Below are 22,395 nucleotides of genomic sequence, written 5' to 3'. Positions count from 1 at the left end.
TTCCTTAACACACACGTTAAGGCTTTAAAAACTTTAGAGCTATGTTTACAACATATATCACAGTATCTCGTGAAGGAAGGATCAAAAGCTAAGCTTCCCATAAAATAATCCCGTGAATTTATAAAATACTGCCTTAAGTAATCTTGGTAGTAAAGCAATATGTTTGTTTCAATGCATAATTATGAAATGCAAAATCTACATAACAAAGTATTGGTAATGTAACTAAATTAATGATTATAAACTCTATTAATGAATTTTCATTGTTTAACAAAATCATATTTTTATTGAAAAATATGAAGGACCCAACCTCAAGGTCATTCCGAGAATTTACTAAATTGGAAATATTATATTTTTCATTCAAATCTTTTGATCTTAAGAACGGTACTAGCAAAATATACCTGATAAAAGGTCTAGTCTGTATAAGTTATCCATAACAAATCATCAAACTTGGCTTAACAGCTTTTATAATAAAATTCGACTTTTCACCTTTTTTTATCAAAGCTTGAAGTACTGTTCCTAATTAAAGTACAATAATATTACTACTTTCCAAATACAGTAGAAAATATGTTGCCTCTCCACTTTCAAAATTATTTTGGTTATTTTGTATTTTTGTAACAGGGTTTTCAGATGTTTGCTAAACACAATGTCAACATATTGTCTTTTTTCAACAACATTCGTTTTCTTCAACATACAATGAAAATATAGATTTTCCATTAACAAATAATGTGTTAAAGTGTTATATACCTAACACAAACCATAAAATTTAACTTAACTTATTGCCATAAATCATGTTAAAGCGGAAACATACGTTTTAAGAGTTACACTCTACTTAACATTTTATTTTTTAGATATTCTAAGTTTATAACATAAGGCTGGTTATTGTTTTAACTGGTTCATTTATCTAGTTAGTTAGGTACCTCTATATTTACATTGTGTACAATTCCTCCTAGCATAGACCTAATGTGCAAAGGATGGACCTGCTACAAGTTGTCTCGGCCTACGTCTAGAAGATCCTTATTTGCCAGTGAAGGAAGTAGGGAGGGCTGTCTGGACGATAACAGCTGTCTTCATCTACAAAATGTTGACTTTGAATAGGTTTTTCAGTTTCAATCATAGCGATTGTAAGAAACAATACAAATATAAATTAACCTCTTTTAAATTTATTATCTAGCTGAACGATACATTTCTTACATTCTTATAAATATTTCCAATACACGTATTAGCAGTGAGGTAGATTTAATAAGACAATGAGTAAGGGTTACTCTTCATGCATCAGTGAGTAGCTAAAGAAAAATAGCTTATTAAGGTGATACTTTATGAAAAGGAATTGTATGTGTGATAACTATTGGTAATTTTAACGTTAAGTAATCTTTGAAAGATATTTGTGCAGTTAAGACATGTGTTTTTGAGATATCTACTGTACAAATCTATTTGGTTAATTTGTTTGTAGTGCTATTTACGGAATTTGAATGACATTCACCAAATAAATTATGATTTCGAGTATCGCTTTAAAATGTTGCGATGACCTTACCTGATATCAGTGTCCATGGTGCACTGGGTGGCGCGCTCTATGGTGTAGCTCCCTCCACGGACCAGGTGCAGTTGCCGACGCGGGACTCTTCTCTTGTAGGGTTCCCACTCGGCATGTCCCCTTCGTCAGTGAGCCGCTATCACATCCGGAGCCATCCGTCTCACCAAGGGGAGCTCGCCGCACCTCTCTGGGAGATGCTCATCGCTCCGGCTGTGACCGATCACGGTGCGAGGGAACGGGAAGTTCGGGTGGAAGTCAAGATCAGTCTCAAGGAAGACAGTGGGAATTCTAGGAGGGGGAGGGGGAGGAGGAGGCATTAGACTGTCAACAGATGTGAAAATCTCTCTCAATTTCGACTCTCTCGTCTGCACCTCGGTGTGTGTGACCTCTGGAACGTAAGTCTCAGTACGTGGGAAGGACTCTGGCTCTAGAGAGACGTGCTGCAGCTTTGTCACGTCCAGAGGCTGGCCCGTGGAAGGCACGTGGCAGGGCGGCGCGCGCAGGTTTGGCGTGGAGTGCGCATGCGCTTGCAGGCGGCCTGGTGAAGTGGAGGCACTGCTGTGAGAGCTGATGTCACTGTGCGCCATGATGGTGGAGATGGGCAACATCGTGGTGGCCGCCATCTTGCGACACATTTCTTCTTCTCTTCCCGCTTTCTCTTGTTCTTTGTGTTCCTGTAAATGATATAATTGCTTTTGAATACAAAAAGGATACACATTTGTTTTTTTTCTTGATGTATAAAATTGGATTTAATCTGGAACAGGTTAGTGGTATCAATCAATCATATTTTTTGTTAATACAGGGAATACAATCTGCTGTAATTTTACTTGACCAACTATAAAATCAAGTAAAACCCTAATGAAAACACATATTAAAATTGTTTATTGAATAAGCTAATTACAATCAGTTAAACCAATTTTTTTACAAGCCGTTATTTGACATCATCTTCATAGAACTACATTCTTTAAATATTAAGACGATACTTATTCAATTAAACAGTTTATTAAACACAATTGTTCAAAACATTCAAAATTTCCACGGATTGACTGCTTGTATGAGTTAATGCACATAATCCCATCTGCCTCTTTATCGCCAACGATAAAAACTTTCCGTTGTCAGAACAGTTTAAATCAAATAAACATGTTACTATGAATATTGCCCATTTAAAATCAGTAACGTATAACAAACGTGTTCGTTACCTTCCTCAAATAATCCATGAAAGCTAGGGTTAGTAATGCCATCATCTTACCTTAGATATAATATCTAGGCCTACGTTTACTAAATGTGTTCAGATATAACAGGCTTGCACCAACACAGGATATCCTACCTTCAACATCTGTGTGTCTCTGATGAGTTTTCTGGCACAGTTGTAAATGAAAGCAGAACACATTCCAGTAAGAATCATGAAGAATATGATGAGGATGATGACCATGTGTTCTTCTTGTAACAGTCTTCCCAAAGCATTTACTTCACTCTGCGAAAAAGGTGCAAATTGTATAATTAGGTGTATAATTAGGAATTATATTTTAGTAATAACCAAAAACTAAAGCAATTCGAATCTTTGGACGAGAAACAAAGTTTCCTTGTCTTGTTAAGGTTACAGTATATATTTATTCACACAAAAAATATACTCTTATTCATGTTAGATTATTTAAACGTTTATGTATGAAAATCCGTATAAAATATGATACAGTATAATATACAGTATATACAGTGTAATATTAGGCATCAATCAAAATTAGTGAAACCTTTGGAAGTATAACACAACTAAAGGTAAGGTGAATTCAAATTTCAAAAATCAAACTGGTTGACGTTGATTTGTTTTAGGAAAGTCTTCACCATATGCACCAGCAACATATTTGTACTTATTTTACAAATTGTTTTTTTTTTAGTAAAACTGAAACTGAAAATGCAAACTATCTAACAGAAATAGCATGTATCTAATTAAAAATGTATGCAATTATGCATGTTGTATTAACTTACATATCTAATTCCTAGTTTAGTAACTGCACGTTTAGCACATTTATTTTAAGATAAGCTTATTTTGAATTGGCTACCTTACAATCGTCTTCGTCCCATCGAAAACGACAATTAGCTCTTCCGTTGCACCTCAGGCTTTCTGATATGCAGGTTGCATCCTCACAATCATACTCTCCTTCTGCGCAATCTAAACATTTTATCAACGTTAGAGAATTATTAGAGAAAGTATAATTGTGAACAGAGTAAATGCTTAACATGCACGACAATGTTATATGACGTGAACGCCTCAAAATGTTCACCTGGAATGAACAGTGCCTTATTGAAACCTTTAGCTAAATTTTAAAGTGCAGACAATTTTATTTAGGGTTATGGTTTAGTTGCAATACTATCCGTAATTTATCTAGACACCCATAGATAATGTACAATAACACATTTGAGATGTTTGGTATTGGGGAAAAAAAGTTCAGTCCTGGCCCGATCACAAAAAAGTTATAAATTGGCAAAGAGTCGTCCACATCGATATATTTCTTTTCAGTAGCGTACGAGTATGTAAGCCAAAATGTATTTGCTAAACCAACCGTGACAAGAACGTCAACTGCCCATGATTTTTTGTGGTTGCGTCCAACACCAAAACATAGACAAAATTAGTTTTTCTTAACTGAAGCTTTTAATATTACAAATATATGTTCTATCATAATATACCCATTAATCCAGTCTACCTTAGAAGTCAATAACCAACACATCTTACTTTCATCCTTCGGCCGGTCGCGAAAGGCAGTGAAGAGTATCTCGAAGGAGGAGTTGATCGCTGGAGGCTCCGCCATGAACCTCAGATGGAGAACGTTCCCGCGCGAATACACCAACTCCGCCATCGAACCACAGAAATTGTGTAATCTGGAGGGAAGGTCAGTACGCTCCGGAAACACGTCCATGAAGTTGCTCTCGCAGTCGTTGGGCCGCTCCAGTGCGAACTTGAGAAATATCAGGCTGATCTGTGAGAAAAATACCAATTACGTCACTTGAACGTGAGTGATTCTACAAACACCCAAAGGAGAATTAACTTAAGTTATTGGAAAGTAATATCCTGTCGACGATTATTGCAAAAGACCTTTTCCTGATTACCCATAACGATCTTTGATCATGAAAATACCAACTAGAAAAAACATCTTTCCAAATACACGGAACTGTAATGTACCAGCTTTTGATAATTGGGAAATCATCGTTTTCCCATCGCAACAACAGTGCGTAACATTCATCAAGTTTCTTCCAGAAGATAGAATTCAGGATATCTAATACCCTATCTTTCACGATAGGTAATACATCTTTAATATAAGGAAGGATATATTAAGAAGTATCAGACAAATTTAAGTTTTCCAAGTAGTTGTGACTCCTAGATTTTGGAAAAATCTGAACTAAATGTATTTAGTGAAGTGAATTAACAATCGTTCCACTCAACCGATTAAGCATTACATAACTAAGGCCAGAACATGATCTGTACTGTTGACCTTACCTTCCAGCCCGGTTCCACTGTGATGACCCACATACAGTCTAGAGGCACGTTGTATTGTACTGAGGTGAGCACACGCTCTTGAGGGATATCTGACCTGTTCACGTAACCTTCTACCCCTGACTTTGTGATTGTGCAAGGAGGGACCTCTACCTCCTTTTCGTCTGTAAAAAGAATATAATTCATAAAGTAAACTATGATTACCAGTTGAATGTAAAACTATTTTTTCTATAAAATCTTGTAAACCTGTTGAAGATATACTTAGTTTCAACCCAGCTTTGTGTATTTTAACTGTTTCGTAATATGTATTCTTTTAAAAATCAATATTTCATTCTTGCTTATCCAGTAGCTGCAATTTCAACGACGTTAGTCATCAGCTGTTGCTGTTTAAAACATGGTGGTGTAAGTCAAACTTACTTTACTATAGAAATAAACAGTTTGAAGCATTGTTGAGGGCAACAAATAGATGCTGTTATCCGGAAGCAACTGGAAGAGTTATGACTTAAACCACTAAGATTCGATGCAGACTTAATATTTCTCATTCTGAATATGGTGTTACTGTAGGCCCTACTTTAAAATGAGCAAAATATTGACTTACACCACTATGTTCCTTACGTGTAAGACGTGAACCCAATATTATTACATGTATCAGTTAATTAATGAACAATGAATTTCCTTTACGGATCAACCAATAACATATTAATTTTTACTTTTACTTCTTCGTATCGTGAGCTTTAACCATCTAACATCTAATGGAAGAATTTATATGCATGACAGTATTCATTCTTACATGATCTAATCCAGGCATTTTTATACTTTCTCATAGTGTCAAAATACATGAATATTATAAATGTTGCAAGAATTTGTTTAGTTGTTATGTAACTGACTCACCAGCAGGCCGTGGTATGAAGGTGTACACTGCTCTGAAGCCCGAGTACTCAATGTTCTCGTCCGACCTGAACCTGAGCCAGAGATGGCGGGTTGTGGACGTCACCATTGGCGGGAATTGATGTCCGCAGTATTTGCCAATCAGCGGGGAGTAGCCATGCTCGCCATCGCGCACCTCCAGGTAGTCAAACCTTCGGAGATGGTAAAAGACATTAGGTCTTTGACGTCAATCTTCGTTGTTTTCATTAAGGATTGATAAACCTTTGGCTAGTGCTTAGATATTACTTGTAGCTACGATTTTAATAACTATAAACAACTGTTGTAGCTATTTTGTTATTTAAATTTAATATGGATGAATTTCAATGATTGAATGGCCTACTGCAGAAACTATACATGTCCAAAATCCCAACTTTTCAGGAGGGACAAAAACTTGTCCCGGACATTTCTACTATCTGCAATTAGAGCAAATGTCAATAAAACTCTACTCCTATATGGGTAATGGGACATGTCTGGTTGTTACAGTAAAAGTCGAGTCTAATTCTCAAGATTCCAAAATAAGAAATATGCAATTTTGGACATGTCTGGTTTCTGCAGTATGCCATATTAAATCATACTTTATTGACTTTTGTATGCAAATTTAGTATTTCATACATATGGAACACCTATAACAATTTATATGTCATTAATAAATTGGACCTTTTCAGTATTTTCTTGAGTAAAAATTATATCTTCTCTTATTTTTATCGTTTTGAATACTACTGTCGTTATTTATTTTGAAGCAGTTCATGTTACATGTTTCCATACAACAATATTAATTTTGAAAAACTGGCCAATTAAGAGATTTTTTCTTGTTTCAACGCCAGTGGTATTATTGTAGTGAACTCAATTTAAATGCCTTTAACGGTGAATCGGTATAAACAATTAAAGTTTCATAGATGTGCCGGGAATTGAACCCGTCCCTCTCACACAGAAGTCAGAGACGTTAACCACTAGGCTAGCAACACACCCTAGGTTCCAACTACTCACCTACACTCTTCACTGGGCTCCACGTTGAACTCGTCACGGAAGTCCAGCTTTAGAAGATGACCTGAAGGAGCTGAAAAAAAGTAGTGATTAGAAGGTTCTATAAAGCATATTTATAGACTCTTTACTGTTATGTAATGTGTGTTCCTGCTTGTGCATCCTGTAGTAACCGTTAAGTAACCCAAAATAACCTACATTGATGGATAAAACTTGTTCAATGTTGACCGGTGAATATCAAAAGTTTTAAACTATCTATAATATATCCTTAATTATATCCTTAATGACCCTAATAAATAGTTCAACAACTGATCAAACTTAACAGTAACATGTGTATTGTAAAATGATACTATAAACTTAATTGAACAAAATACTACTGAACTATAGCCTAAAACTACCAACTACACTTTCAACTTTCAAGTAAAGATGGAAAAAGAATGTAATAGTATAGTGATAAGTGCAGAATTTAGAAAAGTAAAAAATAATAAACAATGAATTATGTCTAAATTTATTTTTAATTTTGTATAGACCTGGAATTCAATTTAAGTTGTGGTCCCTAGAGAAACATTTAGGTTAGCAACAGAATAAACTCAAACGTGACAATTCATAGCTGTTCTTATCACAAATGGAAATTGCTTAAAGGCCTTAAGATATAATGTACACGTTTTATATTATTATATTGTGGAAAATATGAGGCTAATAAAACATCTACATACATCATTGATCTTTATCAGGTTTAATAATAAACAGTGCTTTAATTACACAACTGATTATTTATTCATACCAGTTTAAAGTTAATAATTAAAGAGAAACAACCCCTCACTATGATTACATGAAGACTGATTTTATTCATTACTTTCTAGCGTTTAATTTACTTGGACTCTAACAGGAAATTAAATCAGAACTTTGCATTTAAATTAAATTAGTGTTTTGAGGACCGTAGTAATGTAAAGACCTCAAGCGGAGATGGAAGCAGACGTTAATCTAGACAGACGAATGAGCTTCTTAGACACAACTCTAAGGCGAATTCCCTGTTTACTCTTTGGTTCAGTGACTGGAGGATTTTATTCATCTGCTTTATCCTAATATGATGAGTTTTAATATTCAGCAAGGATATTCCACAGTCTTTGGCTCTTTAGTAGAAGGCGTTTTTTATTGTTTAATAGATTGAGAAATTATGAACCTAAATAAGTTTTAATTGTATCTTCATTTGAATAAATGATTTAAAATAACAAGTATAATTTTTCAATTAAAAATATTTTAAGATATTATTAGCTTTTAATGTTATCTTTACTAAAAGACTAGATGTATACATAATAGGGATATAAATAATTTGCTCTAGAGTTCACATTCACACAACGTTCGTTTTAGTTGCAGCGGAACGTTTTGAATCCAATAACATTATTAATTAATTTTTATTTAAAATCTACGGAATGTTAACAAGACGGTAAATAAATATGAAAGATTGTAGTGGTGACGGGAATGTGTAAGGTTATAAGAGTTGTATTTGAATGTTTTGTTATTGAAATTTTAATCGCTTCTGATGAATTCGTGAATGAAAGAATTACTAGTGGTAGTGTCGTTTTAAGTGGGAAAAAAGGTTTTGTAAACATAGAAATATAAAGAAAGAGAGTTGCATTATTTTGTTAATTTATTTACTATTAGTCATGCGTTATATTTTGCAATTTTCTAAAAAAAATCTTTAACCGTCATTTTGTGCTTATTTACATATTAAACAGGTTTGAATGGGAAGACATTGAGGAATAAATGGTTTTCGAAGCATAACTAAAATTGCAATAAAAAAAACGTTTTCACAGTCCGCAGCTGAAATGAATCTGAGAAGCGAAGTTTATTAGTGTTTATGTAATTCATACAACAAAATCAAATATAGGAAAAGGAGTTAAATAGCGAGAATATATAGGATAAATGTGGCTTGGAGGTAAGCACTTTCATAAAACTGATGATTGGGCAGGATATCGCAGTAAAACTGTCGCCACAGCTTTTGACAGTGAGCCATTGAATGTGTTTATGACTATAATGGCTTCCATCTACCTCCAAATACGTGACAAATGGCATCATCTGTTGGAATGGCGTGGTCCGAGATATGAGCTCCTATTCATAACATGACTTCCTGTATCCACCAAAGGTTCCTCGGCGAAATCCATTCGGTCCAACGTTAAGTAAACTTTTCCAAAACTTATGTTTAGTTTTTTTTTTTACTATAATTGCTGCATTGAAGTGATTTGTTTTATTAATTTGCTGAAATAGCCTTTGTAATAACCTACTCAACCTACTCAACTTAATAACTTAATAACTTGCCTTCAACCTACTCAGCAATAAAAAAAATTAAGAAATGGTTTAAATTTTGTTTGTAAAATTTCTAGTTTGTGTTACTCTCTAGTGAGTACAATTATAATAAATTGTGTCAGCAAAAAACGTATAAATCTAAATCGCACTTCGCAGTAAATTGTGTGTGGGTCATAATATAGAATTGTGAATAAAATCTAAGCCCAAATACAAATCTTGTCTAGCCTAACCTAACAAACCATTGTAAAAAAAATAGTATACAAAATCCTGAATACTTCTAAAACAATTGGCAACCACCAAAGTAGATATAAATACAATATTAACATTCAGATAGGACTACTGAAATAATTTATTTGTGTATACTTATATTTTACGTGAGTGGTTGAAAAAGTTTAAAGAAAACTGAATATTGTCTACTACCAATAGCGTACATACATTATCTAATTGATTAACATAGATTTACTAGCATAAATTTTTAAATGTATCTTATTTAAAGCACTATCAAGGTAGTAGAGGTAAACAATGTCAGATTATAAAAGGTCGGAAGGAAAGCCTTCTTAGTATAGACGGATCCCACACATTCATTTCTCTGACACGTTAATACTCTCGGCTATTTTATATGTAACGTAGAAAACACCTTGTGACATTCATCTTACCAGATTTGTTTAGCTTTTAAATTATCACATGATTTTGTAAAATTAAATAATGTAAAAAAGTACACAATTTACATTCCTATGAAATTACTAAACACTTCTGTTCTAGCAGTGTTTCTAACATCCTATATTTGTCATACAAAATAATATTTCGTTCACTTAAATTAGTTTAAAAGTAACTTAATTATCAGAACTTTACTTTGTTATCTAACTCTTAATTAAATTCTAGGCCTACCATTGGAAGTGCCATAATTTATGACTACAACAATTTACTGTACTTTCACTGATGTCTTTTCTTTTGTGAGTGAGTTTAATAATTGGAAGACTCTGGTTAATAATCGAACCATGTTCTATTGTTTTTCAGAACAATTTTTTTAAGTAGTATATTTTATGCAACAACAACTTTTTGAAAAATTAAATATAAAAATTCGTGCACAAAGTGTATATTTTGAATTCGATAAAATGACATAATTGGCAATCCTGGCGCCCAAAATTACTAAAAATTCTTATTTTAAATGTGCCTCTTTGCTCACAAGTTGGGTAAAAATATTATTTCCTTATTATACCTTATATTTGTATTGTATACCCCGCTTGAATGTGGTGAATTACTAATGAAAATCTGCACACGAGATGCGACTAAGCCCCATGTACGAAAGAGAGGGAACGCAAATACAGACACAACATTAATCTCGATCTGTAGAACAGACTCATTCAAGTATGAACAGCTTAATCTTCTTGTTCCTTCCAAGATGAAATACCACACAATAGATCTGTCATTGATTTGAGAAAGACTTTCATCAAGTCCCACGTGTGATATATAAGGTTTTGTAACAATAAAATATTATATCACTCAGAAATATCCAACCAGCAATATTTTTGCTTTTTATGATTCTAGAAACAGTATTAATACTCGCTTAAAATATATCTTTATCGTAACAATTTAAAAATAGGTCGGCTAATTCACATAACACACAAAGAAATGATGTTTCAATTCAATATAATAACAATTAGTAACCCTCATTAAACTAAAAATGGGGGAAAATATTCCAGAGCTTGCAACAACTATCGTTATAAAGCAATTAAGTGATAAGGTAACCGGTATTAAGGTAAGTGAACGGGAATCCTCCCATTCCATCGGAGTATATGTCCATGTAATAATCTGCCAAAAAGTCACACCTTGATTGATTGAACAACATTACCATAATTTGTAGCTTGTGGCAATTAATATTCAGTAATGAACAATTAATTTTGTTAGAAATGGAGTAGGAAAGTTTAATTGGATGTTATTAAAGTGAACCTAACAGAACAAATGCAAAACCAATCAATTTTATGCAGTGGAATTCTTCCAAAGGTATTGATTGTCCACCGCAGGCCAAGTACAATGTTTGATTTTCCTACCCATTTAACATAGTCAATCTGTCAACTTTCTTCATTTGTTAGCCCTAACATGCAGTTTTATTTCAAACTTTATTTCAGTCCGATTTCCATAACAAACTACTGCATCGAGTGCTTCCACTTCATCACATACTGGAGGAGATAAATCAATTAACTCACGAACCCAACCATGAAATTGAACCGCTGTAATTTCTAACTATTGAACACGTGGCCTTGACAAATGCTCTAGGTATTCAAATCCGTTAATCATTTCGATAAAAAAAATATTGTTCTCCAAATTATTTAAATTTCAGCAAAAGGAATAACATTTATTATTACGTGAGAAAATAATGTGAAATAAAATTGAGGTTTACCAGTAAGGGGAAAACTATGTATGGTCACAATAATGCTACTGTAAACAAGTATCGTTTTTGGTAAATAAGTAGAATTAGTATTGATTTAGAAACTACGCTTAAAAGATCAAACTACTTTCCAATTTCCGTTTGAACTTTATTTTTTATTATATTCTATATTTTGCTTGTAAAATAAGATTTTCTAGTAAACTTTATCAAAATCTATTCAATTGACCATATTTGGTAAGCCTCAAAGGTAAACATTTGTCTATCGCTTAAAAAAGTACCACCATGCTAATTCTTTAGTAGGACGACATTTTTCTTTATCAAGATGAATTTGTGATGTGCCTTCCGTTTTAATTTTACGAATTACTTATAAAAACCGATACACGAAATACAAAAAGCCCCGTGTGCGAACGAGAACAGAAAGCAAATACAGTCACAACATTAATCTTGATCTGTAGAATAGACTCATTCAAGTAAGAACAGCTTAATCTTCTTGTTCCTACCAAGATGAAATACCACACAATAGATCTGTCATTGATTTAAAGAGTGTCTTTCATCAAATCCCACGTATGATATATGAGGCTTTGTAACATAAATATTAGCTTTCTTCTAAACATTCTTCCAAAAATACAGTAAATCATGTTTGAAATTGTTGTGTCAGAATCATTAAGTATTTGTATAATTAGTATGAATGTTTTATGATTACGAAACACTATAAATAGTTGGTTCACGCATTCAGTGAATAGTCTAAATGCTGCGTATTAGATGATACTGGTTTGTTCTTTTGCCCATTTAAATTTTTTTATGAATGGCTGTAAATCTTTCCCTCAACGGACGGAGGTACGAGATTTTTGTAAATTTATAAGTTCTAGAAGGATTCGCGATATCAAACCCCAATTTTTCGTAAATTTCAAACATTAACATTACAAAGTTCTATATTATATGATAACTGAAACGTAATAAACGTTTACCTCTAATAAACTACTCCCAAATAAAACTAACGGGAGCTCTTGCTGTGTATCGGAAAATATATGTTCATGTACCTTTCGGCCAAACTGCTAAGGTCGTTATGAAATCATTGATTGATTATAATTATAATGCCATAATGTGCAGCAATTCATATTCAGTAACATAATATAGATCTCTTTAAACATGGAGGAGAAAATGTCATTTAGTTTTTTTCTTAAAGCAAATAAAACAGAACGAATGTAATCTCGATTGATCATAGGTACCGAAATTGGACACTCAGAAAGTATTGATTGGACACCGGAGGCCATGTGCAATGTTTGATATTCCGACCCAATAAACAAAGTCAATTTGTCATCTTTTTTCATATTTATTTACCCTTACATGAAGCTGGATTTAAATATTTATTTACCAAATTCTTACAACAGACTATTGCATTGTGTGCTTCCACTCCATCACAGGAGGGGATATATCAATTAACTCATGTACCCATCCATAAAATTGAACCGCTGTAATTTCGAACTATTGAACATTATAGCCTCGAGGAATGCTTGATTTGGTTTTTAATATAATTAAGGTTTTCAGGTAAACATATTACTATTACTACATATTACTACGCATATAACTTATTAATATGCTCTGAATTAATAAAATTTAATCAAAAAGGAAAGAAATATTGTTGCGTAAATTATTGTTTGAACACTCTTACTGTAATCTTTTCTATAATATTTTATAATGCCTCCCATGTAATGCCTTCTGTCCTAATTCAGACTAAAAGATATTTGAAATTTCAATGTTCAAAGATAAATTTGAAGCCTAATAAAAACTTTATTACGGCAACTTAATAAACCGAATTAACTTGATGATATTTTATATTTAAGACATGTGTTCCCTGATGATCATGACAATGCCAAATTATTTTATTTTTAAAAATACGTTTATTACAGTTATGGAAATTACTGTTGACTTTTTTAACTATCTATATGAACTAAGTCTTAATTTTCTACGCTACAAGTTGCCTTCTTTGATTGGTTTGGTAAGATACGTTTTTTTATTACAATTGATATACCCAATTTTATAAACAAATCCTTCGTTCGTTCGAGTTCATATTTAGAAAAAAACTATATTAATCCTTATATAAATAATTTAGTCTTTATATACCTTTAACTAACCATAAGAACTAAAATATTAATACTGATTCCCCAATTTAACTAAATAAATAAAACTCTCATAAAATACATAAAAGATCAGATGGATACAAAAATGTAAATAGGAAACAAGAATAGTAAAAACGGGATTTTTGTATGTATAAAACGGGACGAGAAATGCTTACAAACTAAAGGAAATGGAGGCTACAGGAAATCCGTATTGGAAAATATATTTCAAAGCTTACGACCACGCAAGGTATTGTTTCCACTCACCCTCGAGAATCCTTATACAGTCGGAGTGATTGGGGTAGTTGTGAGGGTAGTTGGGCGAGTACAACTCCTGCTTAGTATGATCCCCTAGCTGGAATGTAGAGCAGGAGCCTGGGATGTCGTCCTGGACGGACAACTCGGACACGTTACGCTGAGGAAGCACGAATCGACCTTGGGACAGAGAAAATTAATTGTGAATGTAACCAGGAAAAACATTTTTCACCTCATACTAAAATCAGCGAAGTTGAACATTTTTTTGATGATGCTCTAGCCCAGAATTGTTTTGTATACTACTCCAGGCTTTGTATATTACATGTCTAGATGTTGTAGCACTATCACATAAATCAAACTCATCGGTGGTTGGTTGAATTTGACCTCTGTGATTGGAGTGCACTATACCACTAGACCAGCTCACTCCTACGAATAAAGATAAAAGAAAATTAGGTTTCAAATAGTCAAGCTTTGAAGTTATGGGCCAGAAGCGTGTTTACCACCTTCCCTTAGGTAAAAATTAAACTGTAACACTCGCACTGATGCAGAACCTAAATAAAAGTGAAAATTCTGTCAATAACAGTAAAAAAACCTAGATATTTGATACCATTAAAGTTTTTGAAAATCCATTACGTTACAACCGCTATCCAATAGTTCAGTAACCTGTTATTGACACCTAAAAGTTTGATAGGTGAGTGAATGCTTAAACGTAGAAGTTTCCAGCTTTTGGTTTATACGTTTACTTTTACTTTTAGTTTTAATCAAAGAGGAACAATTTCCATTGTTGTTTATTGTTTTTGTAATTTTTCGTAATACCTATAGTTAATACATTCAGAAAGAAAGTTCTATAGTACTATAATACAGTAGTGCTTTAAATACAAATTACCCAATTTGTTGGTGGTAATTTGTTGGTGTTAGGTGCACCTCTATTATCTTTTATAGTTTTATTTTTTAAATTTTCATTTAGCAAAATGATGTGGTTTGTGAAGTAAGTTTTTAAAAGTGTCTGCTAGAAAAGGTGTGCCATATTATGTTTATTTTTATGAAATTACATAGGAAATTAAAATTACATTACCTAAATTTTAATCTCAGAGAGGAAAGCTGAGGCTTGATAACAGTTTGTGACAGGTGGGGTCTGGAAGTTGGGAGATAAATGATTTGTTTATAATGAACCAAGGAAGCTTAGAGTTTTGCAAACTTCAAGAGGACCCAGAGTGTTGAGTATTTGGTAAAGTGTATTTCAAAGAGAGATAAATATGTAGGTAAAATGTTCTAAGAGTGAAACTATGAATATATTTAAAGTATTAAACCTCGTCGTTTTTGTATTAAAACTCGCACATTTAAAATGATTCAACATCGCGTTGTATAAAATATATACCTCGTTCCTTATACAAAAATGAAGCAGTTTTTTGATAAAAGATTAATTAATAGTAATTTCATTTTCATTCTTAGTTAAGTATGTTCCGAAATTTTACATATTACAATATTGTACAGTATATATTTCACCGTAAGAAAGTACTTTTGTATTTTACGATTTATTATTTCCACTGTACTGAGTATTTTTTAAACATGAATTTGTACACTTATAAAACGTATAACGAATAACTAATTACTATGGTAATTATGTTATTATTTTAAGTGATGCGGGAATCAGGACGTGCGTAAAGTTACTTAGATGATTAAGTTCTTGCTTTGAGTAATAAATTACGAAAAAAATTCATATGCTGGTATGATATATTTTTAATAAAGATTAGATTAAAATCGTTGGCTTGTATTATAATTGCTATTAGGTTACAATGAATTGTACAACAATAAAACGAAAGTATTACAATAAATTATACAAATGGGTGATATGTTTAGCATTCGAGTAAAATTTAAAAATATTTCAGTATTGCAAGTAGTTTTTACTTATTTATATAATTGGTTTTATAATTTTGTTTAATCAAGGTTTTCTATCGTTAGTAGTACAATAGTTTAGTTGAATACAAGTGTTTATGTATTTTAAGACTGCGATCTGTGATGGATCAATTTAATTCTTAATCTACTCTAAAACTCATGATCTTCAAATTGAAGTATAAAGATAAACTCTTAAACCTTTACATGTATGAACAGCGATTCAACACTTATTGCATTTTAAAATTAAAATTAACTTTGTACGTGTTAGTTTAAAAATAACATAGAAGTTCCCTGTTAACTAAAACTGAAAAAAATTTATAAGGTACTTAAAACCGTGTCTAAATGGTTATCATGGCATATCCAATGTTACCGGCTCCCTCCTCCCCAATATGGGTCGGAATGTGGTTTTAGCACTTAAGCTGGATGAGGATCTAGATATGGATCGACCGCTTAGCCGCGTAAATGGTGCAAACGGCCCAATAATGGCCTACGGATGTGGTCAACCAACGAACCGAGATTTGATCTTTCAATGGCTACCTCCGTTGTTTCTTATGGCCTATGTTCCTGTAATGTATTATTCATCCGATTAGCATTTGATGCTTTTATGAAACGTTTAATGGATCCACTAAAAATCATATTTTTATCTACGAAACTGCTTGTGGTTAGTACAGGAGACGTCCATTATACAATTTTATGCAATGGCGTTACCCATAATTATAGCCTACTACTGTAATCATTCGATTGTTCAATAATAATTGAGTTCTAACTAAATAGTGTCAAAATAACCTTTTTACAATTTTCCAAATGCTTTATTTTAATGTATAAGCTATATTTAAGTACTCATCCGTATTTAATAATATATATTTAATACTTTTTCTATTTCCTATTACTAATACAGGAACTCTGAGTATACGATTGTAGGTCTATGTATTGTGGGAAAATAAAACTCTTCAGAGCTTTCTACAACTAACTTATATTTTACATATGGAAAATCTCAACAGCAACAAAAACGAACGTTCTTTCTCCCCTTAAAACATCAAACAAACTCCAATTAGTAGACACCATGACAACCAAAAAAAAAAAAAAAACTTAAACATAAAGCAAACTCTTAGTCAGCTGATGCGAGTTCACATCTATAGATTGGATTTGAGCGAAGTAATAGAACAACTAAAATGACCTGTGTCAATTCCTTAGCCAGGATCATTAATTGACAGTCAAAATTTTAAAGACGAGATTTTAAAGAGAGAGTTTTCAAATATAAAAAAACTTCACCTGTGAAATTATCTTTGTAAAATTACCAACTAGTTGGCTCCGCCTATCAAGCATATGCTTTACACAAACTTTTATCCGTTTTTAAACTTTAAGGTTCAAATACATGTCCATTTCAATGAGTCACTTTTTATATGTAATGGATGTTAAAAATACATTATACATAACTGAGGACAGAGGACATTGTTTGAATTGTATGGAGGGGTTGGTTTATGGAGTATTTCATTATTGTGAAATATTAAACAACCTACCTCATAAACATTATGGATACTGGTCGGGGGTTAAGGAGCTTAAATTAAAATGGGGATTATGTCAAAATTACAACTGTTACCGCACCTTCCAATTAGAGATAGTGGGTAAAGCATCACTGGACATAAGCCAAACTCTATGAACGATTCAACTTTTCCATGTAAATTACTTTAATTTAGTATTTTTTTTTTTACATTTTATGAGTGTAATGAACTATTTTCATCAACATACAACGGGTATGGACGGTTTATATTTTATCAGTCAAAGTATTGAAATGTATTTTGATTATTTATGGAAAGAAAATTTGTCATGTCACAATAAAAAGATTATTTAAGTTCTTAATAGTATACTGTCATGATAGTTTGATAATAATTTCATATTTAAACTTTGCTAATTTTATTGTAAATGATTTTACTAATCATAGGACTTTTGCAAAACCGATTGAAAGTTGTACACCATTAAATGTTAATACAAATTCATCAAAACATTTTTAAAAGTGGAATCTTTTCTCATTTTTTCCCTCCTCGCTCATCATATATTTTAGTATTCATACAGGGTATTCTCGATCTTTCTACCGACCTTATAAAGTATCATTCCTGTACCAATTACAAACTAAAATATATTTTTCAAAATTTTGAAAATTTAAAAATTACCAGTAATGTGGCAATTTGTTTTTTACTAAACTATCTTTTATTAGATACTGTAACACCATTTTGTAGGGAATTTAAATTTGGTGCATGTATGAATAATACAAAGTACTATTTTGAAAAATATATTATAATGTATCATAAGTAGTTTCAAAATGGCAAACATTAAACACCTTTAACATTACAACAAGTAGGTAAACAAAATTACTGTAGCAATGATTTTGTTGAAAAACCTGTAGACACAATTCTATTATTACCAAATTTAAGAAAAAACTGTTCGTAAATAAGGGAGATAACTCATTATCTGTGGTATTGAATAAGATCACTGCTAGTTATCTAAAACAATCAGCTGTTTTAATTGTTGGCTACCCAATGACCGCTAATATAATGTACATGATATCTTAAAATTTATTTTTCTCCTTATTTTTTAACTAATTCTGTTTTTTCTCTTCTAGTACAACACATATATGCGATAAATTGTATGTGATCAGTTCATCGCAATATTTAAAATATATGATGAAATGCAATTTTCTTCTTACTCTTTGAACCTAGTTCCATGTGTCTGTTTTCATACAGGTAATTATACCATTCCTCACAGAGTAGGCAGTTGTTCCTGTTTATTTTCTTGTTATGTTTATAAAATATTTAACAGTACCATTAATTGTAGATATGAGTTTTTTTTGCAAATTAAATTCATTAACCTATACTAAATGGTGTTTGTCGCATACATTAGAAAATCTTTAAATGAACTTTACAACAATTCTTTAATAAATCGATTTTGGCATTTATAAAAACAGATTAAATTCAAACGTGTATTTTGAGTCAAAACATCAAAGTGTAATATTTACTTTGAGAATTTAATAATGTTAATGCTTTGACCAATCTCAATATTTTCTCTTCACTGCTAATATAATTTAAAAGGTTCGCGGCTTTTGAAAAATATTGGAACTGTATTATTTGATCATGATAAACCAAATGGAAATACAGATGAATATTGAATCGCATTTATTCTATATAAAGCGTGCTTGACACTGTAATTTCATTAAATTATGTTGTGTGTTTGAAGTCAATGCGGTTCAAATAACCAATCGTATTTATTGAATCTGTATTATGATTATCGGTTTAAAGCTTTGTTGTTCAACGACATATTACAATTTTATTCAGCGATAAATAAGTTATATAACGATTTTCAAACGTATAAATTAATCACAGTACTTGACTTTTATTTATTTTGCGTATAACAAAGATCAAAACCACCGAAACAATTTCAAGATGCTAACAACTAGCAACACGTCACTAGCTATTTATTTAAATATTTTAGTATAGTATGTAATCATAGCCTTATCTAGATTTAATTATAGTAATCCTTCACAAAACATTATAATACACCCGTTTTACAACATGCAAAATAGGAAAAAAATTTTCATCTAAACATTACTCTTTAGATGTTTAAAGTAACTACCATCTTGTCTGATATAGACGAATCACTATTAGATATATAGTTTTATAGTTTATAGTACGAAATTATAGTTTTCAACTCAACCTAAAAACTATCAATGTATTGCTTTCACATATTGCATTGCCTAGCAATTAACCTGAATATTAGATGGTCCAATTACCCAAAATGTATATTAATGAAAAATTTAAAGAGTATGAAAAATAAAATGTATATCTTTATTAACTAGAAAGTAAGTAAAGTAATGTTAGTCATTAAAACGTCATATACATTTATAGTTCTGTTTATTTGTAATAAAAAGAATAAGGAGACATTTTATCTCAATAAAGTATTTTTAATAATATATACCTTCAAAATATTATTTTGTAAGATAAACTTATCAAAATAATAGCCAATTATTTCTAAAAGTACATGGTAAAAGCTAAAGTTCGGTTAAAGTTAATTTATTTGAAAAATGTCCAGTTAATAGGCTTGATAATTCTTTTTTAGAATAAATTTAATATAATATAAAATGCGTTTTCACACTTTCACATGCCTATTATTTTTTAACGGTACAGGTAGTTTCACAGTCAACAACATAATATAAAAAATCCCTTAACCCGTAATTTCATTTTGAAAAATCTTTTTAACAACATGAGGTATTAACTTGTGCCTTGAAATTTACTTAGCCATAAATCAATGGAAAGAGTGCAAACAATGTATTTGTTTCCTTTGGCTTAAAGGCACACATCTTATATGAAATATGAACCACAACGTTTGGTGTTTAAATTATTGTGGGTTGGTAATTTATCATATTACACCTTTACTCCCGCAGTCAGCAAAATTTGGTAAACCATTGTACTTTTTCAAAGTTTATAATAGAAGTGTTCATATCTCACAATATACCATATGTACTCAAGTACAGGAGTAACTGTTAATAAAGTGATTTAGTATTACTTGTTTGAATGGTTTAAGAAATATATTTTGTATTTACACGTGAAATATTTTGCATTACTACAATATTGTGTCAAGAAATGATATTAATGTAGGATCTTATTAAGGTACACTTTTTCCAGTGTATCTTGAAAAATTGCTAATAAAACTTAATAAAAACAATTATGTTTTGACTTTTTGACCATAATTTGTATGTACAACTTATGTGTATTCATTTAAAATAAATTATTTTAATATTTTTTGAAGTAATAAAGATGAGTTATCTTACAGAGAACAGGAATAATAATACATGTATGCTACAAACGATCCAGTAGGTTCATTAGAAACGTGATTAAGAATTTAGTATATTTCTCCTAATTGGTTCAAGATTTAAAGTACTACAGTTGAAGTTACTTATAATAATAGATCAATGTTATTATAAGCTAAATAATAAATAAGCAAAACTTTGAAAATTTATGTCACAATTTTATATTAACACTTTTTAAAGACTTAAACATTCAAACTACATCACCACTTAAAATATAAATTAAATGTTCTTCAAGTTATTCATCTCTTAGTAGTAACGAAAGTTTTAGTTTGAAATGACTGGATTCCTGTGATGTTAATGTTTTTACATTCATCTAAAATACCAAATCTAAATCCAAATCCATAAATCCAATCAAAATAGGGAAACTATTTTACTAAGATCTAAATTTGCATGCATTTAAGTTCAACTGTTAGTCTTATTCAATGTACATTTCAGCAAAAAATAAATTAAAAAAATGAAAATTATGGTATTTTGACTCATTTCAACTACTTCAGAAGAAAAATAAATTCCAGCATTTGTCCAATTCAACATAATGTTTTACTACTTTTGATAACTAATTTAAAATGACGTTACACAATAATATTACCTGATGTGGTAATTAAGTCCTGGGCGATGATGATGAGAAGGATAGGCACCATGAGTCACATGACAGCGTCACGTAAGTCGACGTGTTACACGAGTCACAGAGCGTCACTAATAATGCGTCACTCAGCGCGCGACTCAGCGGCGACTGTCAGCATGAACAGGGGCGGCAGCGTTGGTGGCGGGGAATTATGGTACGGCCGAGGGAAATTATCGTACCTACTAGTCGAAATTTATTGTGTTCGATGTTTATTGTAAGAAAATATATTTTATTCTGATCACATGAAAAACTACCATATCGTAGGTATATTTTTGTACATTTTTGAAACGCTCTTGAGGTTTGGTGATATGAATAGACTTTTTTTCGTTATGTAATTACTAAACTTAGTGGTTTTTATCTCAACTCCAGTTGCAGGTCCAAACAAGAAGTATGAACTTATATCTCTATGGCAAAGATAATTATCTAAGTATGTAAACACTACCTATGATACAACATTTATAATAACATTTTCTTTGTTTAGAATTTTTAATTGATTGGACGAAAAACATCTTTTTAAGATGTTGTAATGATTTTTTAAGGTCTCATAATTACGGCTAAAACATTAATGTGTGAAAATTCAAAAAACTACAGGGTGGTTCTAAATTGTTGTTACACTTTTTAAACTGTATAAATGAAAAACAACACCTATCATCAGGCGATGAAAATCAATTGAAAGAGGAGATTCTAAAGTGTTATTTGACACCACTTTGGTAAACATAGTTGCAAAATTAGCCTCTATAGAAATGTTAATATTTTAACTACGATTTTCAATTAATTAAACATTTTAAAATCGATAAACGCTAAAACACTGAACACTTTTTGCTCTTTTGAAGTCATGTTCCTCGCAGCTTACAATAATGGTGACTAACACTAACTGAGTGGTAAATTATAGAACTATTTGACCACTAGTGGTATTTAAAACTTTTGACAATTCAACATAGAGAGTATGCATTCCTGACACTCAGAGAGGTAAAAGTGTGTGATTAATTTAAAATCGTAGTTAAATCTAAAAATGTCTATAG

The 22,395-nt window shown here is 31.5% G+C and overlaps 1 protein-coding gene across 1 annotated transcript; it reads right to left on the bottom strand.

Annotated features, from left to right (window-relative positions):
* Nucleotides 1–867: 867 nt before the first annotated feature.
* Nucleotides 868–21,461, bottom strand: LOC128995108 (neuropilin and tolloid-like protein 2). The gene is made up of 10 exons (XM_054420011.1): nucleotides 21,338–21,461; nucleotides 14,007–14,174; nucleotides 6,933–7,002; nucleotides 5,910–6,097; nucleotides 5,022–5,182; nucleotides 4,260–4,503; nucleotides 3,589–3,698; nucleotides 2,859–3,005; nucleotides 1,532–2,205; nucleotides 868–1,071 (listed from the first exon to the last, which is right to left on the bottom strand). The coding sequence occupies exons 1-9, from the start codon at nucleotides 21,387–21,389 to the stop codon at nucleotides 1,657–1,659; spliced, it is 1,689 nt and encodes a 562-aa protein (XP_054275986.1). The 5' UTR covers nucleotides 21,390–21,461; the 3' UTR covers nucleotides 868–1,071; nucleotides 1,532–1,656.
* Between the last annotated feature and the right edge of the window lie 934 nt (nucleotides 21,462–22,395).

This window comes from Macrosteles quadrilineatus, unplaced genomic scaffold, assembly GCF_028750875.1.
Source record: "Macrosteles quadrilineatus isolate MER2022 unplaced genomic scaffold, UCM_ALF_1.0 Scaffold_5__1_contigs__length_97177068, whole genome shotgun sequence".
NCBI classification, from domain to species: Eukaryota; Metazoa; Arthropoda; class Insecta; order Hemiptera; family Cicadellidae; genus Macrosteles; species Macrosteles quadrilineatus.
Note: the sequence above shows the minus strand (reverse complement) of the source record. Positions and strands in the feature narration are given on the sequence as shown.